Source organism: Rhinopithecus roxellana, chromosome 7, assembly GCF_007565055.1.
Source record: "Rhinopithecus roxellana isolate Shanxi Qingling chromosome 7, ASM756505v1, whole genome shotgun sequence".
In the NCBI taxonomy this organism is placed as follows: domain Eukaryota; kingdom Metazoa; phylum Chordata; class Mammalia; order Primates; family Cercopithecidae; genus Rhinopithecus; species Rhinopithecus roxellana.
In genome coordinates, this window is record NC_044555.1 from 34,765,052 (window position 1) to 34,785,610 (window position 20,559).

Here is a 20,559-nt window from a genome sequence, read left to right on the forward strand (position 1 = left end):
TGATAATATTATCACCAGGGCAACAGGTGGTTAAATAAAGCAGCCAGCCAGAATTTCAGATTTCTTTTCTTTTCTTTTTTTTTTTTTTTTGAGACAGAGTCTCACTCTGTCGCCCAGGCTGGAGTGCTGTGGCACAATCTCAGCTCACTGCAGCCTCCACCTCCCGAGTTCAAGTGATTCTCCTGCCTCAGTCTCCCAAGTAGCTGAGATTACAGGCGTCCACCACCACGCCTGGCTAATTTTTGTATTTTTAGTAGAGACGGGGTTTTACCATGTTGGCCAGGCTGGTCTCGAACTCCTGACATCAGGTGATCCACCTGCCTTGATCTCCCAAAATGTTGGGATTACAGGCATGAGCTACCACGCCCAGCCAATTTCAGCTTTCTTGGAGAGTTTGTTTTCACAGGATAACACAGCAATGATTGTCTTGAAGTCTTAGAATCTTAACAAGACTCCTTTGTTCAAAGCACATTTTCAAGGATAGGCTTATGTTATCAGAGAACAGAGTACATCTGTAATGGATACAGATATTAACACATACCTTAGTGCCCATAAAACAAGTGTTCCTGAAGAACTTCTGTTTTAACAGCTGACCAAATTATTACATTTGAATTTGCAGAATGGTATCTCTCCCTGCCTCCCTGAGAGCAGAGGAAATTAGGCATTGCCTTCCTATCTTTCTTATGCTTCTTTTTGTTAATTAAAAGCAAAATAAAATTTTAAAACAGGCCCTGGAGTTTCATTAGGGTTTATAAAAAAAAAAAAAAGAAGAAGAAGAAGGGCTGGTGTGATGGCTCATGCCTGTAATCCCAGCACTTTGGGAGGCTGAGGGTTGGGAGAAAATCTTGAAGCCAGGCATTTGAGACCAGCCTGGGCAACACAACGAGATCCCATCTATACAGAAAATAAAAACATTAGTTGTGTAGTGGTGTGTGCCTGTAGTCCCCGCTACTTGGGGACACTAAGGTAGGAAAATCACTTGAGCCCAGGAGTTTGAGGCTGCAGTGAGCCATGATCAGACCACTGTACTCTAGCCCAGGTGACAGCAAGACTCTTGTCTCTTTAAAAAAAAAAAAAAAAAAAAAAGTTTGAAAGCTACTGGGCTAGAGAGTGACAGGGATGCCAGACAAGGGTATGGGGAAGGCCTCTGTGAGGAGGGGGAACATTTATTACCCATTTTCTCGAGGGCCAGGATTTTTGTCCTGTTCTCTGCTCTAATGCTGAGAACCGCATCTGGCATCCAGTAGGTGCTCAATAAATGTTGAATGAATTTATCAAACACAGAGCACCTACTATATGCCAGGCACTGTTCTAAGGACTTTCCAAAAGCTTAACTCCTGACCAGGCACTGTGACTCACGCCTGTAATCCTAGCACTTTGGGAGGCCAAGGCAGGTGGATAACCTGAGGTCAGGAGTTCGAGACCAGCCTGGCCAACATGGTGAAACCCTGTCTCCACTAAAAATACAAAAATCAGCTGGACGTGGTGGTGAACACCTGTAATCCCAGCTACTTAGGAGGCTGAGGCAGGAGAATTGGTTGAAATTGGGAGGCAGAGGTTGCAGTGAGCCGAGATCATGACACTGCACACCAGCCTGGGCGACAGAGTGACTCCATCTTGAAAAAACAAACAAAAGCTTAACTCACAATCTCTGCGACACACCCTACCGATGTTGTAGGTGCTGTCTGTGAGCACATTTTACAGAGGAGAAACAGGCTCCAGAAGGAGGGTGTTTTCTGCCCGAGAGTTCTCTGATGGAACATGGCCCCGCTTGTTCCCTCCTAATCACCCCAGACCCTGGTGGTGTCCCCAGCTGGGCCCATGGGGCAATGGATAGCCCCTATTCCCTCCTGAATCCCTCCCCAGGCTCCTGCCACTTCCCTTTCTCACTTCCCTTGTGCTGACCACCCCCACCACAAGCTGACCACAGGGAACCTCTCAGGAAACGAGGGCCGAGGTTAAGGCTGGAGGTTAAGGCAGGGTGGAAGATGGAGCAATTGCCTCGATGCCTCCTCCACCCCCATGAGCGGGGACACACTGAGCATGGCACACTCAGTTCACCCTGGTTCAACACCCCCACGAGGTTGACCCTGTCATTATGTTAGAGATTATGCATTTTCCACATAGGAAAACTGAGGCTCAGGGATGTTAAGTGACTCACCCAAGGTCACACGGCTAGGAAGTTGCTGCACGCTCTATGTCCTAGGAGCTTCAGTTGAACACTGAGAGGTTGCTGGGAGGAGCGTGAGGTGCTGGGGATACAGCAACAAGCAAAACAAGACCAAGAGCAAGACAGGAAATGGGGAGGGGAGAGTAGAGGAGGAGGCAGAGGGGACAGGGTGGGGTCAAAGCACGATGCCCTCCCAGTTCCTCCTGCCTCTAGGTTCCTCTTTCCCTGCTGACTCCAGGAGCAGATCAACCCAGATAAAGCGTGACCTCCTCTCTGGTAGAGGTGCAGGGGGCAGTACTCAACATGATCACAGAGGGAGCGCAGGCCCCTTGCTTGCTGCTGCCGCCGCTGCTGCTGCTGCTCACCCTGCCAGCCACAGGTGAGGGGGTGAGGGCCCAGCTGGCCCCAGGGGTGTCCAGGTCCACCACATCCCTGACTGAGCCCCACCCACCCATCCCCTGGCCCTGTTACAGGCTCAGACCCCGTGCTCTGCTTCACCCAGTATGAAGAATCCTCCAGCAAGTGCAAGGGCTTCCTGGGGGGTGGTGTCAGCGTGAAAGACTGCTGTCTCAACACTGCCTATGCCTACCAGGAACGTAATGGCGGGCTCTGTCAGCCTTGCAGGTTAGGGGGAGTTTGGGGCGGGGAATGCGGGGAGGGAAGGACTGTCTGTGGGGGTCACCCAAAACAGGGTACTTTCTTTCTCTAGGACTTCCAAGGGTGGCCCTGAGGCCCTGATCGTGACCATACCTCAGGGTTTCTCAACCTTGTTACTATTGACATTTGGGGCTGGAAATTCTTGGTTGGGGGAGGGGATTGCTTACCTGCGTATTGTGGGATGTTTTGTAACATCCTTAGCCTTCCACTAGATGCCAGTAGCAATTCTCCCCACCAGCTGTGACAACCAAACATGTCAGCAGACATTGCCAAATGTCCCCTGGGGGTCAAAATCACCCCTAATTGAGAACCACTGATACAGCTCACACATACTGAGCACCTCCTGCACACTGGAAGCATTGCAGGGGGCGTGCAGCTTGGTATTTTCCTTTGATGACAGCTCATGTTTATTGAGTGCTTACTGTATACCGACACACTGTGGGGGCAGGAGAGTTTGGGGAATTCTGAGGGCAGCTCTAGGCCCCTAATTATGATGACAGATCACATTCATTGAGCACTTCCTGTATACCAGCTGCATGGCAGGGTTGGGAGATGAGCTTGAGGATTTCTGAGGGTAGCTCTAGTCTCCTGATCATGATTTCCAGCTTGCATGGATGGAGCCCTTACTGTATGCCAGACCTGTTTTCTACTTGCTTACTATATATCCCAGATACACCGTGGGAATGGGAGCTTGGGGATTTTTGAGGGCAGTTCTGGGCCCCAAGTCATGTCAACAGTTCACATCTATTTGGCATGAACAGCATACCTAGGGCTACGAAGTGGGTTGGGGATAGATCTAGGGTATTTCTGAGGAGGCCTCTGAGGCCATAGGGATGATGGCTCAGATTTATTAAGCACTTTCTATTTATCTGCTACTGTGTAGTGTGGTGACCTGGCGGGTTTCTGACATCTGCCCTTGGTTCCTAGTCCTTACCTTTGCTTACTGCAGGCCTAGTGTTGGCCTTGCCGGCCTTCCAATGGTAACTCCAGATGCCTGATTTTGAAGGTAAATGACATTATCAAGCACTTACTGTATATCCACTGCTTCCCATTCAGTATCCCAATATCCCTAAAAGGTAGGGACTTATCAATCCATCGCACACACACTTGCCTAGCAACCCCTCGTGCCTGCCCACACTCTGGAGTCCCACATGCCATCCTTGTCAGCTCATGCCAGGATGGGATATGTGTGCTCTTCTCCACAGGTCCCCACGATGGTCCCTGTGGTCCACATGGGCCCCCTGTTCGGTGACATGCTCTGAGGGCTCCCAGCTGCGGTACCGGCGCTGTGTGGGCTGGAACGGGCAGTGCTCTGAGAAGGTGGCACTTGGGACCCTGGAGTGGCAGCTCCAGGCCTGTGAGGACCAGCAGTGCTGTCCTGGTGAGGAGAATGCGCAAGGCGGGCACTCCCTGTCACCCAGCACTGGTGGGAACGATCAGTACAGAGGTCCTCAGAGTGGGGCCATCCCCGGTGTTTGTAAGGACCTAAGGAGGAGAGTGGCAGGAGGTGAGGTCAGAGAGGTGAGGAGGGCCCGTTGCCTGGGGGCCATGGAGAGGACGTTGGCTTTTTGTCTGAGTGATTCAGACTGTGGGCAAGGGAGGAACGTGATCTGACTGGGCTTGGGAGGAGAACAGACTGTGCATGGTGGGGGTGAGAGGGGAAGCAGAGAGACCCATATAAAGGCTTCTGCGGCAGGCCTCGTGAGCGGGGACGGTGGGCCCAGTGTGGTGGCAGAGGATATAAGGACAGGATTAGCTCATGTGGGGCACTCGAGGAAGCAAAGAGCCCTGAATCACACCCCACCTCCATCCCATTACCCTCTCTTCTCTCCCACAGAGATGGGAGGCTGGTCTGACTGGGGGCCCTGGGAGCCTTGCTCTGTCACCTGCTCCAAAGGGATGCGGACCCGCAGACGAGCCTGTGATCACCCTGCCCCCAAGTGTGGGGGCCACTGCCCGGGAGAGGCACAGGAATCAGAGGCCTGTGACACCCAGCAGGTCTGCCCCAGTGAGTGAGGGAAGCCACAGGATGCTGATGGGTGCGCCCAGTGTGGGTCTGCAGGGTTACAGCAGGGAACTGCCAGGGTGAGAGGACTTTAGCACGCATGAGCACACCTGCATCCCTCCACCTCCCACCCCACCACAGCACATGGGGCCTGGGCCGCCTGGGGTCCCTGGACCCCCTGCTCAGGATCCTGCCACGGTGGACCCCACGAACCTAAGGAGACACGAAGCCGCACGTGTTCGGCACCTAAGCCTTCCCAGAAGCCTCCTGGGAAGCCCTGCGCGGGGCTAGCCTATGAGCAGCGGAGGTGCACCGGCCTGCCGCCTTGCCCAGGTACGCCAGGATGAGGCCGCTGATGTGGTTGGCGGGGCTCTTGATTGAGGGCATAGATGCTCTGCCATTTCTAGAGTTCCTAGACCATGTGACCACGCAGCCCTTCATTTGGGGACAGTCTGCTTCAAGGGTCTAGGAGCTGAGAGGAAGGATTGAGGAGGCCTTTTTCCTCACTCCCTTTCCTCCTCCAACAGTGGCTGGGGGCTGGGGGCCTTGGGGCCCTGTGAGCCCCTGCCCTGTGACCTGTGGCCTGGGCCAGACCATGGAACGACGGACGTGCGATCACCCTGTGCCCCAGCATGGAGGCCCCTCCTGTGCTGGTGATGCCACCCGGACCCACATCTGCAACACGGCCGTGCCCTGCCCTGGTCAGTATCTCAGGGTTCACGATTTGCATGCCTAAGCCCCCCATGCCCTTCTCTGCTGCCCAGTTCCTGCTGCTGAGGCCTTGCTCCTGTCTCTGATTCCTCCTTTCCTGGCCCTGATAGCTTATTTCCACCCCGATCCCCCGTTCGCACATCTGATCACCTCTACTCCCTCCTACCGCCCTCATTTCTTCCTCTGAACCCCTTGCTGATTCCCTGCTTTGTTCCAATCTCCTGTTGCCCTGTCTCTGCAGTGGATGGAGAGTGGGACTTGTGGGGGCAGTGGAGCACGTGTGTCCGCCGGAACATGAAGTCCATCAGCTGTGAAGAAATCCCGGGCCAGCAGTCACGCTGGAGGACCTGCAGGGGCCGCAAGTTTGACGGACATCGATGTGTCGGGCACCAACAGGATATTCGGCACTGCTACAGCATCCAGCACTGCCCCTGTGAGTGTCCCCCAGACTGTGCTCTGACGGTGGGGTGGCCCATGCAGGATAAGGGGTTTCCAGCTCTCTGCTGTGGACCTCACGTCTCTGCAGCCTCCCTCTCACCTTCCCACCAAGACCTCCAGTTCTGACTCTGTGACCCCTACCCCTCATTGCAGTGAAAGGATCATGGTCAGAGTGGAGTACTTGGGGGCTGTGCATGCCCCCCTGTGGACCTAATCCTACCCGTGCCCGCCAGCGCCTCTGCACACCCTTGCTCCCCAAGTACCCGTGAGTGAGAGGGCAAAGTATGCCTGGGAGGGGGTCATGATATTACAGGCGGGAGAGTCAGCTACCCCTGGAAACCAGGGCTTCCACTGCTGAATCTAAGGTATCTGCCTTGCCGAGTGCCACCTCCCAGCTGCAGGAAGTGGGGAGAAACTAAAGAAGATGAGAAAGAAGCTCTTGGGGAAGAATTCATAGCCTCTGTGCCCCTCAGTCACTCATTCAGTCACTCATCCACTCTCCCATTCACTTAGTCCTTCATGTGTCATTGACTCTGACCTTCAGTTACTCATGCTTTTAGCTGCCACCACTCAGGCCTCCATTCACTACCTGGCTCCCACAGTCACTCATGCATCCATCCACTTTGTCAGCATCTCACTGCCCTAAGGCACTCCAAGGCTTTTTCAGCAACAGTTGCAGATACACACAGCCCAGATCCTGTGGATCCTCCAAGGGACCCAGCTGAGCAGGCCCCTGACAGGAGGCATATGAGGAACAGCTGGTGCATGCAACAGGGGCTGCCACCTCAACCTAGGTCCAGGAAGCTGATTGGGCCTCCCAGGGCAGGTAGTGGTTGAGAAAGGCGTTCCTGGCATCAAGACTGTGAACGGAGTCTTGGAGCTAGGTGATTAGCTGCCATAAGTGTTTCCAGGTGCCAGAAGGGCCCAGGTGTTAAATGTTCATCCATTTAACATCCAGGTGCCAGAGGGTTAAAATGTTCATTCCTTTTCTTCCTTCCACATACATCAAGCTACTAGATTAAGTGGACTATTCCCAGCTCATGGAAGGCTGCCATCTGGGAAGAGATCTCCCAGCTGGGGGTTTAGAGTGGGGCCTGAAGATAAATTAGAGGTGTTGAATGGAGGCACAAAGGACTTGAGTGAGTGAGAGACTGAGAGGAGGAAGAAGCAATTGAGAAAACGGATGGGAGTGAATGGAGGGCTTGCCTAGTGGGAGAAACAACCCAGGTAAAGACCTTTCTGGACATGGACTGAGCTTGAATAAAGTGGAGGAGAAAGACAGAGAGAGATTAGCTTGGGTCAGGGATTTGGGCCCAACAATAAGGCCTTGAATGTCAGGACAAGGCACTGGGTTTTTTCCTGGAGGCAGTGGAAAGAGATATAAAGGGTATATATTTTGGAGGTAAGAGAAAGTAGCTCATGCCAACAAGTAACATTCATCAGCATTTACTGAGCACTTGCTGTGTGCAAGGCACTGCTCTGAGCACTTTACCTGAATTAACTCATTTATCCTCACTCGGCCCCATGAGGTGAGTATTAATATTACTATTCCTACCATTCTCATTTGCAGATGAGGGAAACTGAGGCACAGGGAAGCTAAAGAAATTGCCCAATATCCCGTAGCTAAAAAGTAATGTTGGGAGGCCAGGCACAGTGGCTCACGCCTGTAATCCCTGCAACACTTTGGGAGGCTGAGGCAAAAGCATCACTTGAGCCCAGGAGATTGAGGCTGCAGTGAGCTATGATTGTGCCACTGCACTGCAGCCTGGGCAACAGAGTGAGACCCTGTCTCAAAAAAAAGAAAACAGAAAAAACAAACAAAAGGTAGCGTTCGGCACATAGCAGGCACTCAATAAAGACTTGAATGCATTCTTGCCTTCCCTGAGCTTCTCCCTTCCGTTCCTTTCCACCCCTAATGCCTCAGGCCCACCGTTTCCATGGTCGAAGGTCAGGGCGAGAAGAACGTGACCTTCTGGGGGAGACCACTGCCACGGTGTGAGGAGCTACAGGGGCAGAAGCTGGTGGTGGAGGAGAAACGACCATGTCTACACGTGCCTGCTTGCAAAGACCCTGAGGAAGAGAAACTCTAACACCTCTCTCCTCCACTCTGAGCACCCTGACCTTCCAAACCTCAATAAACTAACCTCTTCGAGCTCGTCTACGATTCCTTAAAGGAGGAAAAACAACCCATCCCCTTCCCCAAAAGTAGGGTGATAGCATCCCACAGGGCAAAGGGCACAGTACGGGCCAAGACACAGCGGCCTGTTGCGGAAAACAGTATCTTCCACTGTGGTCGCAGGTTGGCAGGAGTGAAAGCGAGTGTGCAGCCCCAGCCTCTCCCCGCCGCTGCCATAACCCCAGTGTCTGGGCCCTGCGCAGCCCCCCCTTAGTGCTCCAGGGCCGCCCGGCACGTTCCTCTGCAGAGCGCCGCGTTACGGGTTCCCTGATTGGCTACTTGTCTTGGCAGGCACTTCTTGATTGGCAGGCGTGCTTGTTCGTTGTCTCCCCGCCTCCTGGACCTCCCTAGATTCCCACCAGCTGGAGCCTCGGAGGAGCCTCTGCTGGCCGACTTCGACTCCGCGTCGGTGGAGGATGAACGGCAGAGGCGTGGCCGAGGCTGGCACCCTGCCGCCCGAGCACCTGCACCCACCCACTCCCGACAGCCTAGCTCCAATGCAGCAATTACCAGCGACAAATAGCTCGGCGAGGCGGGGGGCGGGCCGAGGAAGTGCCTGTGTTGCGCTCTGAGCTGAGGAGGGGGCAAAGAAGTTAGAGTCAGTGTCTGCCCGGAGGAGCCCCCAAGACAAATCCAGACACTTTCCTCTGGTATTTGTTCATTCATTCAACACTTATTAGCGCCTGCTGTATACTAAAGCTAAGTCTGAGCATCTAGGGTGGAGGAGGGCTGGTAGAAAGAGGACATCTGAGTGAGGGAACGGACTCAGAAGGTATTCCTTTCGTGTTAATATCTATTCAACACTTAACGCCTACTGTATACTAACAATAGTGCTGGACATCACGGGGAATAGAAAAGAAGACGAATCAGAGCGTTACGTGTCTCCGCAGTAAAGGGAACAAAGCCAGACACCAGTGCTCTTAGCATTTGCTCATTCATTTACCACTTACTGAATGCCAGGCCCCTTGTGAAGAGACGCATCATAAGAATCATAATAATCATGGTAATAGCTGCTACTTAGAAAGTACTTACTGTGTGCTTAGTAGTGTCTTAAGGCTTTCCATAGCATGAACTTATTTCGCCCACAGCAGACCCATGTGGGTCAGTATTATTATCTCCATTTTACAAAGGAAACACGCACAGAAAGGTAGTAGGCTGGACATTTTTGAAGCATCATGGATTGTGGTGAGGTCTTAAATATCAAGAGCGCTGTGGGTGGAGGGGACCCCTCTGTGTGGGAAGGTTTCGCGTGGGAGGTTTGTGGCATGCACACCCAGAGTATATCAGTACACTTACTTGACTTCTCTGGGTCGTTTTCCCCTTATTCAAATGGACCAGTCAATGAGTTGAAGTGAAGTTGAAGTTGATGAGTACTTACTGGTCATCTTGGGAAGACTGAGCCAAAGTGAGGGGTTCTGGTTGCTACTACAGGGTATGAGAGAGGTATACATTTACAAAAAAGTGGGAATTCAGCTGTGTGTGTGTGAGAGAGAGATGCAGACCTTTGGGGCTGTGCAAGAATTAAGGATGTATTGATATGTGGCATGTGTGTAAGGTTACAACTGTGTGTATGCCATAATAATGCAGAAGTCATGCATGTATGCACATACACATGAAGGTGCCATGGATATCTATGTGTGAGTTACAAACGGGTACAATACTGAATGTGAACATACGTTAGGGGTGTGTGTTTGAGAGTCATTGCTCACCAATGTACAGCAAAATCATTCTTGGGGCCCCTTTTGTACGCCTATTCCTGCTGAAGACGATGGAGACAGTTTGGGGGAGCCTTACCTTTGCCTTAGTGAACTGAGGCATTCCTGAGGTGATTCCTCATTCCTTTACAAAACAATCTACAAAAAATTAATTTCTGGAAATTGAGCCAACTGGAAAAAGGAAATGGTGCTAGGGCCACAAGTACTAGGAACCTAGGAATGGGGACCCTAGGAAGAGGCGCAGCCTGGAGATAGTTTCCTGAGGAACCTGAATTCAGACCTAAAGGAGCCAGAAGGATCTGTAGACCTGCAGCTGTTCCTGTCTCCAAAGAGGGCACCGCGCCCTGCACAGCTTGTTTGCTTCCGTTACTGGGCAAAAAACCAGGGAGCACATACTTCAAGACATTGGAAAATATCTGATTTGCGGGGAGATCCCCATCTGGGGAACACTGGGATTTGGAATGCCAGAGAAGGAATCCTGAAGGGAGGAGGAAAGAGTGGCCAAATCAAAGGCCTGGAGGTGGGACTGAAGCTGGCTGGGTTGGAGGAGGGAGTAGAGGATGGTTTGGGAAATGTTTGACTTGGGTACTGTGGAAGCCTAGGGAAGGAGGGGATGGAATCTGAGACCTGGAAGTGAGGGGTTCCTGCAGACAGTGGCCAAAGGTAGCCCTCGAGAAAGGGAAGGAGAGGGCATTCCTGGCAGAAGTTACAGCACATGCAAAGGTACGGAGGTTGCCCCCTTCCTACCCCTCTCCTTAGAGGTGGGTTAGAGATGTACCCTTTTTACAGATGAAGAAACCAAATCTCAGAAAGATTAAGTCACTTTCCCAAGTGTATGGTGGAGGCCCCACTTGAACCCAGGCACTGTGTCTGCAGACCCCACACTATTACTGCCTTGTTTAAACCAGTCAATGATTTAATGAATAAAGGGTGAACAAATGAATAAGTGGATGATTCACCTGAAAATTCTGCAGGCAAAAGAGACTCCATATCTATTTACTTCTTGCCTATCTTCTGCCACCTCTCCTAGTCCGCCATCACTGCTCACTATGGTCAAGGTCCTACCCAATCTGGCCCCTGCTACCACAACCCCCTTCAGCTCGTTCCAGCCACATTGGCACTGGATGTTTTCTCTTCCTGGCACATTCTTAAAAGAAAAAAATGTATTGATCATAAAGTGAACATGACCCTTTGGGAATTAATTGGAGTTCTTGTATTCCCTCATCTATAAAATAGAAATTATATTATCCACCCCATTGGATTGTTGTGAGGGTTGGATGAAATGATGCATGTAAACAGCTTAGTTAAGAGTTGGGTACGAACAGTGCACAAATGATTATGAATTAGTGATTTTATTGTAGTCAGAATCATAAAGATTTGACAGGTTCTCATATCCCACCTCTGCTTGGACTACCTCATTTGCTCATATGCAAACATTATTTGGTACCTACTGTGTGTGCACCATGGGATGGGCCTGCCTCTGTGGAAAGTTCTTGGGTGCAGGGGGAGACAGCCATAGGCACTGATGACATCAGGTGGTTATCATGGATTTTGGCTGTGTCCAGAGCAAAGGGATGGTGGCGTATATCCCAAGTGTGTTCTGGTGTGGGGGTGGACATGCACCAGGGCTGGGGCTGCAGAGAATGTCTGTGTTGCAGATCTAGGTTTCTCCATGATCATCAGTGGGAATGTGTTTTGTTAGTGAGCGTATTCTCATATGAGTTTCCCTGGGTCTCTGTGTGTCAGTGTGTTGCCTGTGTATGTGTGTGTATGGGTGTATGCAGGTGTGTATGTAATATGCCCATATGTGTTACCCTGGACTTGTATGTCTGTATGTATACCTAGACTGGCGTGTGTTCTCTGTCTGTACATGCCCTTGTATGTTTCCTCACTTTTGTGTGTGTTTATATGTGTGTCATTTCTTGTGTGCCTCCAGGCCCTCCTTGCCACCTTGGGCAAGGGTGTGTACACCGCTCAAGTGTCCACCTCCGCTTGTCTGATGCTGTCTACGATGCCCCCGCTCTCTGCCTAGCTGAGCCTGTGTGGACGTGGGAGACTAATCTCCCCGCGGGCACTGCGTGTGACCTCACCCCCCTCTGTGAGGGGGTTATTTCTCTACTTTCGTGTCTCTGAGTGTGCTTCCATTGCCCCTCTCCCCCCAAAAAATGCCTTCTGAGTTGAATATCAACACTACAAACCGAGTATCTGCAGAGGGCCCTGTGTATGAGTGCGAGTGGGTGTTAGGACCAGGATGAGGCGGAGTGGGGGTGCCTACCTGATGACCGACCCCGACCCTCTGGACAAGCACCCAACCCCCATTCCCCAAATTGCGCATCCCCTATCAGAGAGGGGGAGGGGAAACAGGATGCGGCGAGGCGCGTGCGCATTGCCAGCTTCAGCACCGCGGACAGCGCCTTCGCCCCCGCCTGGCGGCGAGCGCCACCGCCGCCTCAGCACTGAAGGCGCGCTGACGTCACTCGCCGATCCCCCGCAAACTCCCCTTCCCGGCCACCTTGGTCGCGTCCGCGCCGCCGCCGGCCCAGCCGGACCGCACCACGCGAGGCGCGAGATAGGGGGGCACGGGCGCGACCATCCGCGCTGCGGCGCCGGCGACTCAGCGCTGCCTCAGTCTGCGGTGGGCAGCGGAGGAGTCGTGTCGTGCCTGAGAGAGCAGCTGTGCTCCTGGGCACCGCGCAGTCCGCCCCCGCGGCTCCTGGCCAGACCACCCCTAGGACCCCCTGCCCCAAGCCGCAGCCATGAACTACCTGCGGCGCCGCCTGTCGGACAGCAACTTTATGGCCAATCTGCCGAATGGGTATATGACAGACCTGCAGCGTCCGCAGCCACCCCCGCCGCCGCCCGGTGCCCACAGCCCCGGAGCCACGCCCGGTCCCGGGACCGCCACTGCTGAGAGGTCCTCCGGGGTCGCCCCCGCGGCCTCTCCGGCCGCCCCTAGCCCCGGGTCCTCGGGGGGCGGTGGCTTCTTCTCGTCGCTGTCCAACGCGGTCAAGCAGACCACGGCGGCAGCAGCTGCCACCTTCAGCGAGCAGGTGGGCGGCGGCTCTGGGGGCGCAGGCCGCGGGGGCGCCGCCTCCAGGGTGCTGCTGGTCATCGACGAGCCGCACACCGACTGGTAAGCCACTGCCGTGGACGTCCCCCGTGGGCCTAGGTCCCCCAGATCGTTCCTCTGCAAATGAGCAATTATCGAGCGCCGCTTCTGTGCCTGGCACCTGCCCTCTCACCTAAATCTTTTTCCTTTAAATTATTAAGCTGGATGCTTCCTCTGTACCCCGCCCTTGTCGCCCCCCCCCCTTCGCCCCTTAAACCTTGATGGATCCAGGGAGCAATTATCGGGCACCTGCTGTGTACCTGTTCCCTACTCCGCCTCCCCCAAAAGTCTTTGGCTTCAATATATCCTATGAGCCTTCGAAAACCGAACGTGTCCTGCCTACCCTTCCCAACCCTTGCCCCATAGGCCTTGTCCTCTAATGGATCTTGTGAGCACTTATCTAGTACCTGCAGTATGCCTCATCCAAGAGCCCTTCCCCAAGGCCTTTGATTTCAATGAGCTTTGTGAGCGTTTCTTGAGAGCCTGATACTGTCCTGTTGTCCTCAACCCTTGCCCTAAGGCCTTCTCTAATGGGTCTTGTGAGCATGTGTCCAGTCTATGCTATGTGTCCCACCCCAGCTCCGTCCTTAAAGCCCTTTTAAACTCTTTCGTAAACATTGAGTACCTGCTGTGTATCCCTCCCCAGCTTTTCTCCAAAAGCTTTGCCTTTCATGGATCCTGTGAGTTTTGATTGGATGCCTTCTCTGTGCCCCAACTCCAAGCTCTCTCCCTGAGGGCCTTTTCTCCAAAGGATCTAGGAAGCATTTGTTAAGTGCCTGACACATGCCCCACCTCCAAACCCCTTCTCAAACAAATCATTTTCCTCCAGTGAGTTCCATGAGCGGTTTTGTGTGTGACTCATCTTCAGACTGTCTCCTCAAAGACCTTTCCCTACAGTGTGTCTAGAAAACATTTATTGAGTGCCTCTTGTATCCCCCGTTCTCCAGCTACTTCTTCAAAGACCTTTCCTTTGGTGGATCCATCTAGCATTTATCAACTGCCTGCAGTGTGAGCCTTCTCTAAAAGTTCTTTCCTCCAGTGTATTCAGCAAGCATGCATTGTGCCTGCTGTATACCCCACCCACAAACCCTTTCTCCAATACCCTTTCCTCCGGTGGCTTCAGTCTGCATGTATTGAGCACTTTCTGCATGACACAACCTGAGACCCCTCCATAAAGGCCTGTGCCTCCAGTTAATACAGTGCTCAGATATCTGACACTTGCAGTGTGTACCATTCCAGTCACTCTTTCCAAAGACCTTTTCTTTTAATCACTCCTTGGAGTATTTATGGAGCACCTACTGTGTACCTGATTGTGTGCCTTCTTCACAAAAGCCTTTTCTCTTATGGATGAAGAATGAAGCTCCCATAGATCAACTTTCTGCACTCCTATTTCCCCTCCCCAGAGGGCTTTTCCTTCAAGCATGCAGTGAGCATTGATCAGGTGATTATATGTCCATCCCCAGCCCCACTCCCCAAAGGCCTTTTCTTCTAGTGGATCCAGTGAGTATTTATTCCTTGTCTGCCATGTGCTCCATTCTAACCATCCTCCCCCAAAGACCTTTTCCTTCAATGGCTCCCCTGAGCATTTATGGAGTGCCTTCTGTGTGTTCTGTATATTCACACCTCCTCCCCAGAATTGTTTTCTTAACAGTAGATCCAGTGAGCACATATGCAGGACCTGTTGTTTTGGGGAGTACGTCCTTCTTCCTTACCCCTAGGAGAGCCTGCTCCAATCACAAGGCCTTTCCCAAGGTCCTTTCCTGTGATAAATCCAGAGCTGAGTTTATAATTTATAATGATCACCGCTTTCCCACTCCCTTCAGTACCCCTAGGATTCCCTCTACCAACTTTAATTCCATACCCCCAAAGGGCTTTTAGTCTATTTAAGTAACACTTATTTAAGTAAAAACTTTTACTTAATAGTTTTATTATTTACTTAATTTACTACATTTACTAAATAAATTTAGTAAATTTACTAAATTTACTGTTTACTTAATAGTTTTTAAGTAAACACTTACTGAGCACTTACCGTGTAAGTCACTTTCAACTTCCTGTTTCCAAGTCTTTAGAAATCCCTGCCCCTGCCTCAAGAGCTCTCTCTCCAGGGGTCTACTTCAGCCTAATTGTATTGAGTACCAGCTGTTTACTGGTCAGATTACCTCTCCCCCAGGAGCCTTTACCCAGTAGCTTTTCTCTCTATTCAGAGCAATTTATTCATTCTACAGATATTTATTGAATCCTTTCTGTGAAAGTGTGGGAGGCATTTATTATGCACCATAATATACTAGGAATAACCCTTCTTCGGCTCCCCTTCCTTCTTTTTTTTCTAAATGCAGGCGTACTTGAAATCCTCAATTGCCAGCTTGCCTTGCTATACCTTTTCCTCCACGCAACCCCACAATCATTTAATGAGCATTTATCATATACTACTAAGAACCCTGCATTAAATGCCTCTTATCCCCTTCTTGCAGTTCTAATTTCCCTTCAACAATCTCCATCCTGCCTTCTACACAACACAATCCTGAAAGCTCGCAATGTGTGCTGTTTTCCATTTATTCTAGCTAGGCCTCTTCCTCCACTTAGTAGCCATCTCCCCAGCTGCCTTTTTCTCCCCGAGTTAGTCCAGAAAACACTTATTAATCTCTTACTCTATTATTTTCAAACAGCCACATTATCATCCTTGCAGCAGGCTTCTCTGCTTTTTTCTCCATCAATCTGTAAAGCCTTTATGGAGCACGTGCTGTAATTCCTTCACCAATGTCCACTCACCAACGTGTTATCTTCCTGGTTAAGTTTGCTCCACTGAAGTCAGCAAACATCAATTAGACCTCTGCTGGATGTAGGTAACCACCCTTCTTTAGACTTCCCGTCTCCACTCCAGCCTTCCACACAGGTCCTTTGCGGCTGCTTCCTTCTTTCCGTCAAGCATTTATTATCTATGGAATACTGACAAGTTCCTTCCCCTTTCCATAATCACAAATCCAATGTTTTCCATTTTTTCTTTGTCCAGAAAACATTTATTGAGCACCTGCTGAATTCAGTGAACGATCCATCCCTTCCCCTTCTGCATCTCAGAAGCCCCCCTTTATCCCAGTATCCCTTCCAGTCTTTTCTTCCAGGCAATCTAACAAATATTTATTTAGCGTCTACTATATGTGGGGTGGGGTGGACAAAGGGAGAGAGCCTATGTATGTACGCCAGGCTCAGTATGGGGAACAGAGACCTGTTTCACCAACTTGCAGACACTCAGAACCACACAAGCTTCAGGGATTTCAGCCCCGAATAAAGGAGGAGTTGTGCAAACGCTGTGATGGAATGTACACCAAAATACAGTCTGACGTCTTTCCCACCAAACCTCACCACCCTCATTCCTTACTGGGTCTCAATTCCTCTGTGGTTTAAAGTTGAAAACTCTAAGTTGAGACTCATCTCCCCCATTTTGTGGATAATTTTGTCCTGTGTTTTTCTTCCTCTTTTTTTTTATTTGGAAACAGAGTCTTGCTCTGTCACCCAGGCTGGAGTGTACTGGCGCGATCTCAGCTCACTGCAACCTCCGCCTCCCGGGTTCAAGCGAGCCTCCTGAGTAGCTGGGACTACAGGTGCATGTCACCATGCCTGGCTAATTTTTGTATTTTTAGTAGAGATGGGGTTTCACCATGTTGGTCAGGCTGGTCTCGAACTCCTGACCTCGTGATCCACCTGCCTCGGCCTCCCAGAGTGCTGGGATTACAGGCGTGAGCCACTGTGCCCGGCTGTCCAGTGTTTCTCAAACTATGAGTTACCTATTGGCTTATGACCAACATTTCACTTTCTCCATGAAGTAGGATAAATAAAAATAGAGAATAACAGCATATTGCACATAGTAAATGGAGTTGTTGTTTAGCAAAACATATAATGTTATTCCATTAAAATATACAATCTATAATGTATATTATATATGACATACAGTATATAATACATGTGTTATATAACAGCTTTACAGTACATAATACATCTACATGTATATGTTCTTCTTCATGAAATGAAATAAAATAGCATAGAAAAATCGGAATGCATTACCCACAGTAAAGATAATTATCTATTGAAACTTTAATTCCAATTATGCATATGTATTTATATACATTCTAAATACATATACACATAATATGTAATATACAACATTTTATATGTTACATAATATATAAGACATTCTATATCCTCCTATTTGCTGTACAACATATGTGTCTTATATAATATATATTACATATATAGGATGGGTTATTATGCAAATACATATATAGTGGGTTATATAAGCTTTATTTCTTACTGTGGCTTCTTTTCTCAGATAGATTTCCCTGGAAGCAGACCCCGAGACTCTGAGATTTGCGTGCAGGAGATTTACTGGGGAGAGTGCTTGGGAATAACACCTGTGGGGGAGGTGGCGAGGGAAGCAGGATTGTGCAGAGGGAAAAGTTGAGCTGTGATGCAACCACAACAGAGGCCTCAGCCAATCATCTGGGGAGCTCTGGCACTGGAATGACCCTTCAGAGTTGTCCCAGTTGAAGCGGGGTGGCCAGGCTTTGAATTCCTACGTCAGTCATTGGCTGTAGGCTGCCCCCTGGGAGGAGGCATAATCTTGGATGAGGCAAATCCCTGTTGCAGAGGCCAGTGCCCAGTAAGGGACACCTGTGAGCCATCAGCAGCAGATAATTCCAGAAGCTGGGGATAGATGCAAAGGCCTGGAGCAAGGAGGTAAGGATCTGGGGAGAGCATATAGTCCACACCTTGCACTGCTCTGATCCACTTCCTTCTTATAGTAAGTTCAACCCATTGGGGAACGGCATTTCCAGAATTCTAATCGGTCTTGTTTTCTCAGGGACACTTGAAAGAGCACAGTAGTGAGATGAGCCATAGTCTCTGCTGCTGCAGTTGATTTCAATGTCATAAATGATATTCATCCTCTCCTTCCTCTATTGCACATTCTAGATTCCCCCCCCCCGCCCCCCCGCCTCAGCTAACACCTCTCTTGGTCTGGGTGGCTCCCATCCTGCAGAGATCCCTGAGCCTTTAGTCCCCATGCCCTTCTCAGGCTGTAGCTGCTGTACAAACAACCACATTGCCCATTTACTATCAAAGTTGAGCAAGGAGTACCAACAGATGCCCAAGCAGATCCCCTGGGTGCCAAACATACTCCTCCCTGCCTCCACTGCATACCAGCAGCTCTACCTCCTCCTGAGGAGTAAGGTCGGTCATGTCCCCTGCCAAGACAATGACTCCTCTTTATGTCCCTCGGCATGAGAAACCCCAAGTGCCCTGAGGGCAATCATAGCTTACAGTTTAATGGGATTCTTGCTGTGTCCCCTGGTAGCAGTGTTCCCCCTTGGAGAACCAGGACCTCTAACCTTGCAGAGCCCTGAGGGAACAGGAAGCACAATTTCAAAAGTGGATCACTGGGATTGCTGGTAAGCTGGGTCACTCCTTCCTGACCTCTGTGTCCCCACACCCGTGTATTCTACCTGTTAGGAACACAGCACCTACAATGGCCATTGATTTAGGGTTGACACGGTTTTGGAGGATAGTGCCCGTTCTTGCATGGTCTCACCTCCAACCTGGGGTCTTAGCTGTGGCTGCACCAAATTGGTCCATCATTCCGTCAGGCCAGCAGCTCCTGGGTGGCGTGGTGTGTAATACCATCAGTTAATTCCATGGTCATGGGTCCACTTTTGCACCTCCTTTGCTTTGCATTCCTTTACTTTGCTATAAAGTGTGTCCTTTGGTTTGATACAGTGTTATGCGGGGTCTCGTGCTGGTGGATCAAATGTTATGTAAGCCCTTAGACAGTGAGCTGGCTGAGGTCCTGCAGTAAGAAAAGGCAAACTCAAATATGGGATATTACAGTCAAAATCGATTACTGCTCTTTGCAGGATGGAAGGGGCCCAATGTAATCAGCTTGCCATGAAGTGGTTTGTTGGCCTTCTAGAGGGATGGTGGCATGTCAGGGATTCAGTATTAGTCTCTGTTGCTGGCAGGTTGGACATTCAGCAGTAACACTGCTGCCCCCACACATAGCTTCTTTCTCTGCTGCTGTTGCCACTTATTCATGTGCCCATCTGCTAGCACTGAGGTGGCTGATTAGAGCCTGGCTGACATCATCGGGCTGACTCATGCTGTCTACCTGGTTGCCTAGTGTTACTTCCATGGCGCCATGGCAGATGCTGTCTGATGGCAGATGCTGTCTGGTGGGTGTTAACACACGATCCAAAGATCCTCACCCCTCTTTTTTTTTTTTTTTTTTTTGGAGACGGAGTCTCGCTCTGTCGCCCAGGCTGATACAGTGGCGCAATCTCGGCTCAGTGCAACCTCCACCTCCCGGGTTGAAGCAATTCCCCTACCTCAGCCTCCCGAGTAGCTGGGATTACAGGTGTGTGTCACCACGCCTGGCTAATTTTTGTGTTTTTAGTAGAGATGGGATTTCACCATGTTGGCTAAGCTGGTCTTGAACTCCTGACTTCAGGTGATCTGCCCACCTCGGCCTCCCAAAGTGCTGGGATTACAGGTGTGAGCCACCATGCCCAGTCTCACTCCTCACTTCTTACCCACTCCTAGGTGTCTGCCCACATTTCTGTATCCCAGACCTCTTTGTCTGGATCTTCCAATCTTTTTCTTTCCAGGCCCCTGACCAACCAGCCAAACCATTTACCACTGCCCATAAGTGGATATATGTATTCTAATCTTGAGGCACTTCTCTTTCTGCACAAAGGAGATGAGCAGGTGCACAGCCTGAAGCTCTGCCCACTGGGAGCTCTGCCACTGTCTTTCAAGGCCATTCCAGTTGGGTTACAGTGCAACCACTGCCCATTTTTGGCTTCCACCCACATACTAAGACAACTCATTTGTGAACCAAGCTTAGACCTTTCCCTCTTTCATCAACTAGTTTTAAGGAGTCGCCTTAGTGAGATAGGCACTAGCACAACAGTTGTGGAAGACGTGGGGATCAGGGTTATTTACCTGCTCATGCACCTTGCTTGGTCCTGCTTGGGCTCAATCCTGACTGCCAGGCCCACCTGACTTTATTATTTGGCAGGCCTAGCAGGACCCAGCTCATAATGGGAACTTCTGGATGCACAATCATTTGGTGCCTGGTCAAGCATTCTGTCTCTATCAGGGCCCAGCACCTCAATGGGATGTCTTTCTCAAAAGGTGTAAAATTCTCTGCTGCAGATGGCATGGCTTTGCTCCAGAACCCCAAGGGCCTCCCACTCAGGCTTCCCATAAGCTCCTCACTGCATCTTTCCCCACTACTGACACCTCCAGCATCATAAGATCTGCCAGATCATCTGGCCTAAATGGCAGGACTGCTTGTACCACAGCCTGGACCTGCTGCAGAGCCCTTTTCTGCTCTGGCCCTCACACAAAGCTGGTGGCTTTACATGTTGCCTGGAATATGGGTCAGAGCAGCATTTGTGCATGGGGGATATGCTGCCTCCAGAACAGGAAGAGCCCTGCTAGGTATTGTGCTTTCCTCTTCATGGTGGAAGGTGCATGATTCAATGCTTTGCCCTATTCTTTGGAGGGGCCGTCCTGATTTACTGACCTGGA

General features: G+C 50.7%; 2 protein-coding genes across 4 annotated transcripts in view; both read left to right on the forward strand.

Annotated features, from left to right (window-relative positions):
• Positions 1-2,352: 2,352 nt before the first annotated feature.
• CFP (complement factor properdin) lies at positions 2,353-8,133 on the forward strand. The gene is made up of 9 exons (XM_010366136.2): positions 2,353-2,549; positions 2,644-2,794; positions 4,033-4,208; positions 4,665-4,835; positions 4,974-5,165; positions 5,360-5,533; positions 5,785-5,976; positions 6,135-6,246; positions 7,906-8,133. Exons 1-9 carry the CDS (start codon positions 2,474-2,476, stop codon positions 8,069-8,071), a joined length of 1,410 nt encoding a protein of 469 aa, XP_010364438.1. The 5' UTR covers positions 2,353-2,473; the 3' UTR covers positions 8,072-8,133.
• Positions 8,134-12,628: 4,495 nt separating this feature from the next.
• Positions 12,629-20,559, forward strand: part of SYN1 (synapsin I) — a 55,895-nt gene continuing 47,964 nt past the window's right edge. For all 3 annotated transcript variants that reach the window (XM_030933555.1, XM_010366133.2, XM_030933556.1), the window contains exon 1: positions 12,629-13,005. In XM_030933555.1, the coding sequence (XP_030789415.1) occupies positions 12,629-13,005 (377 nt within the window). The remainder of the gene's footprint in view (positions 13,006-20,559) is intronic.

Excerpts from the sequence above, each read along its gene's own strand:
- CFP (XM_010366136.2), top strand. The coding sequence starts at position 2,474 with ATGATCACAGAGGGAGCGCAGGCCCCTTGCTTGCTGCTGCCGCCGCTG. Across the intron at positions 4,209-4,664 it reads GGACCAGCAGTGCTGTCCTG|AGATGGGAGGCTGGTCTGAC; the intron begins GTGAGGAGAATG and ends TCTCTCCCACAG. Across the intron at positions 5,166-5,359 it reads CGGCCTGCCGCCTTGCCCAG|TGGCTGGGGGCTGGGGGCCT; the intron begins GTACGCCAGGAT and ends CTCCTCCAACAG.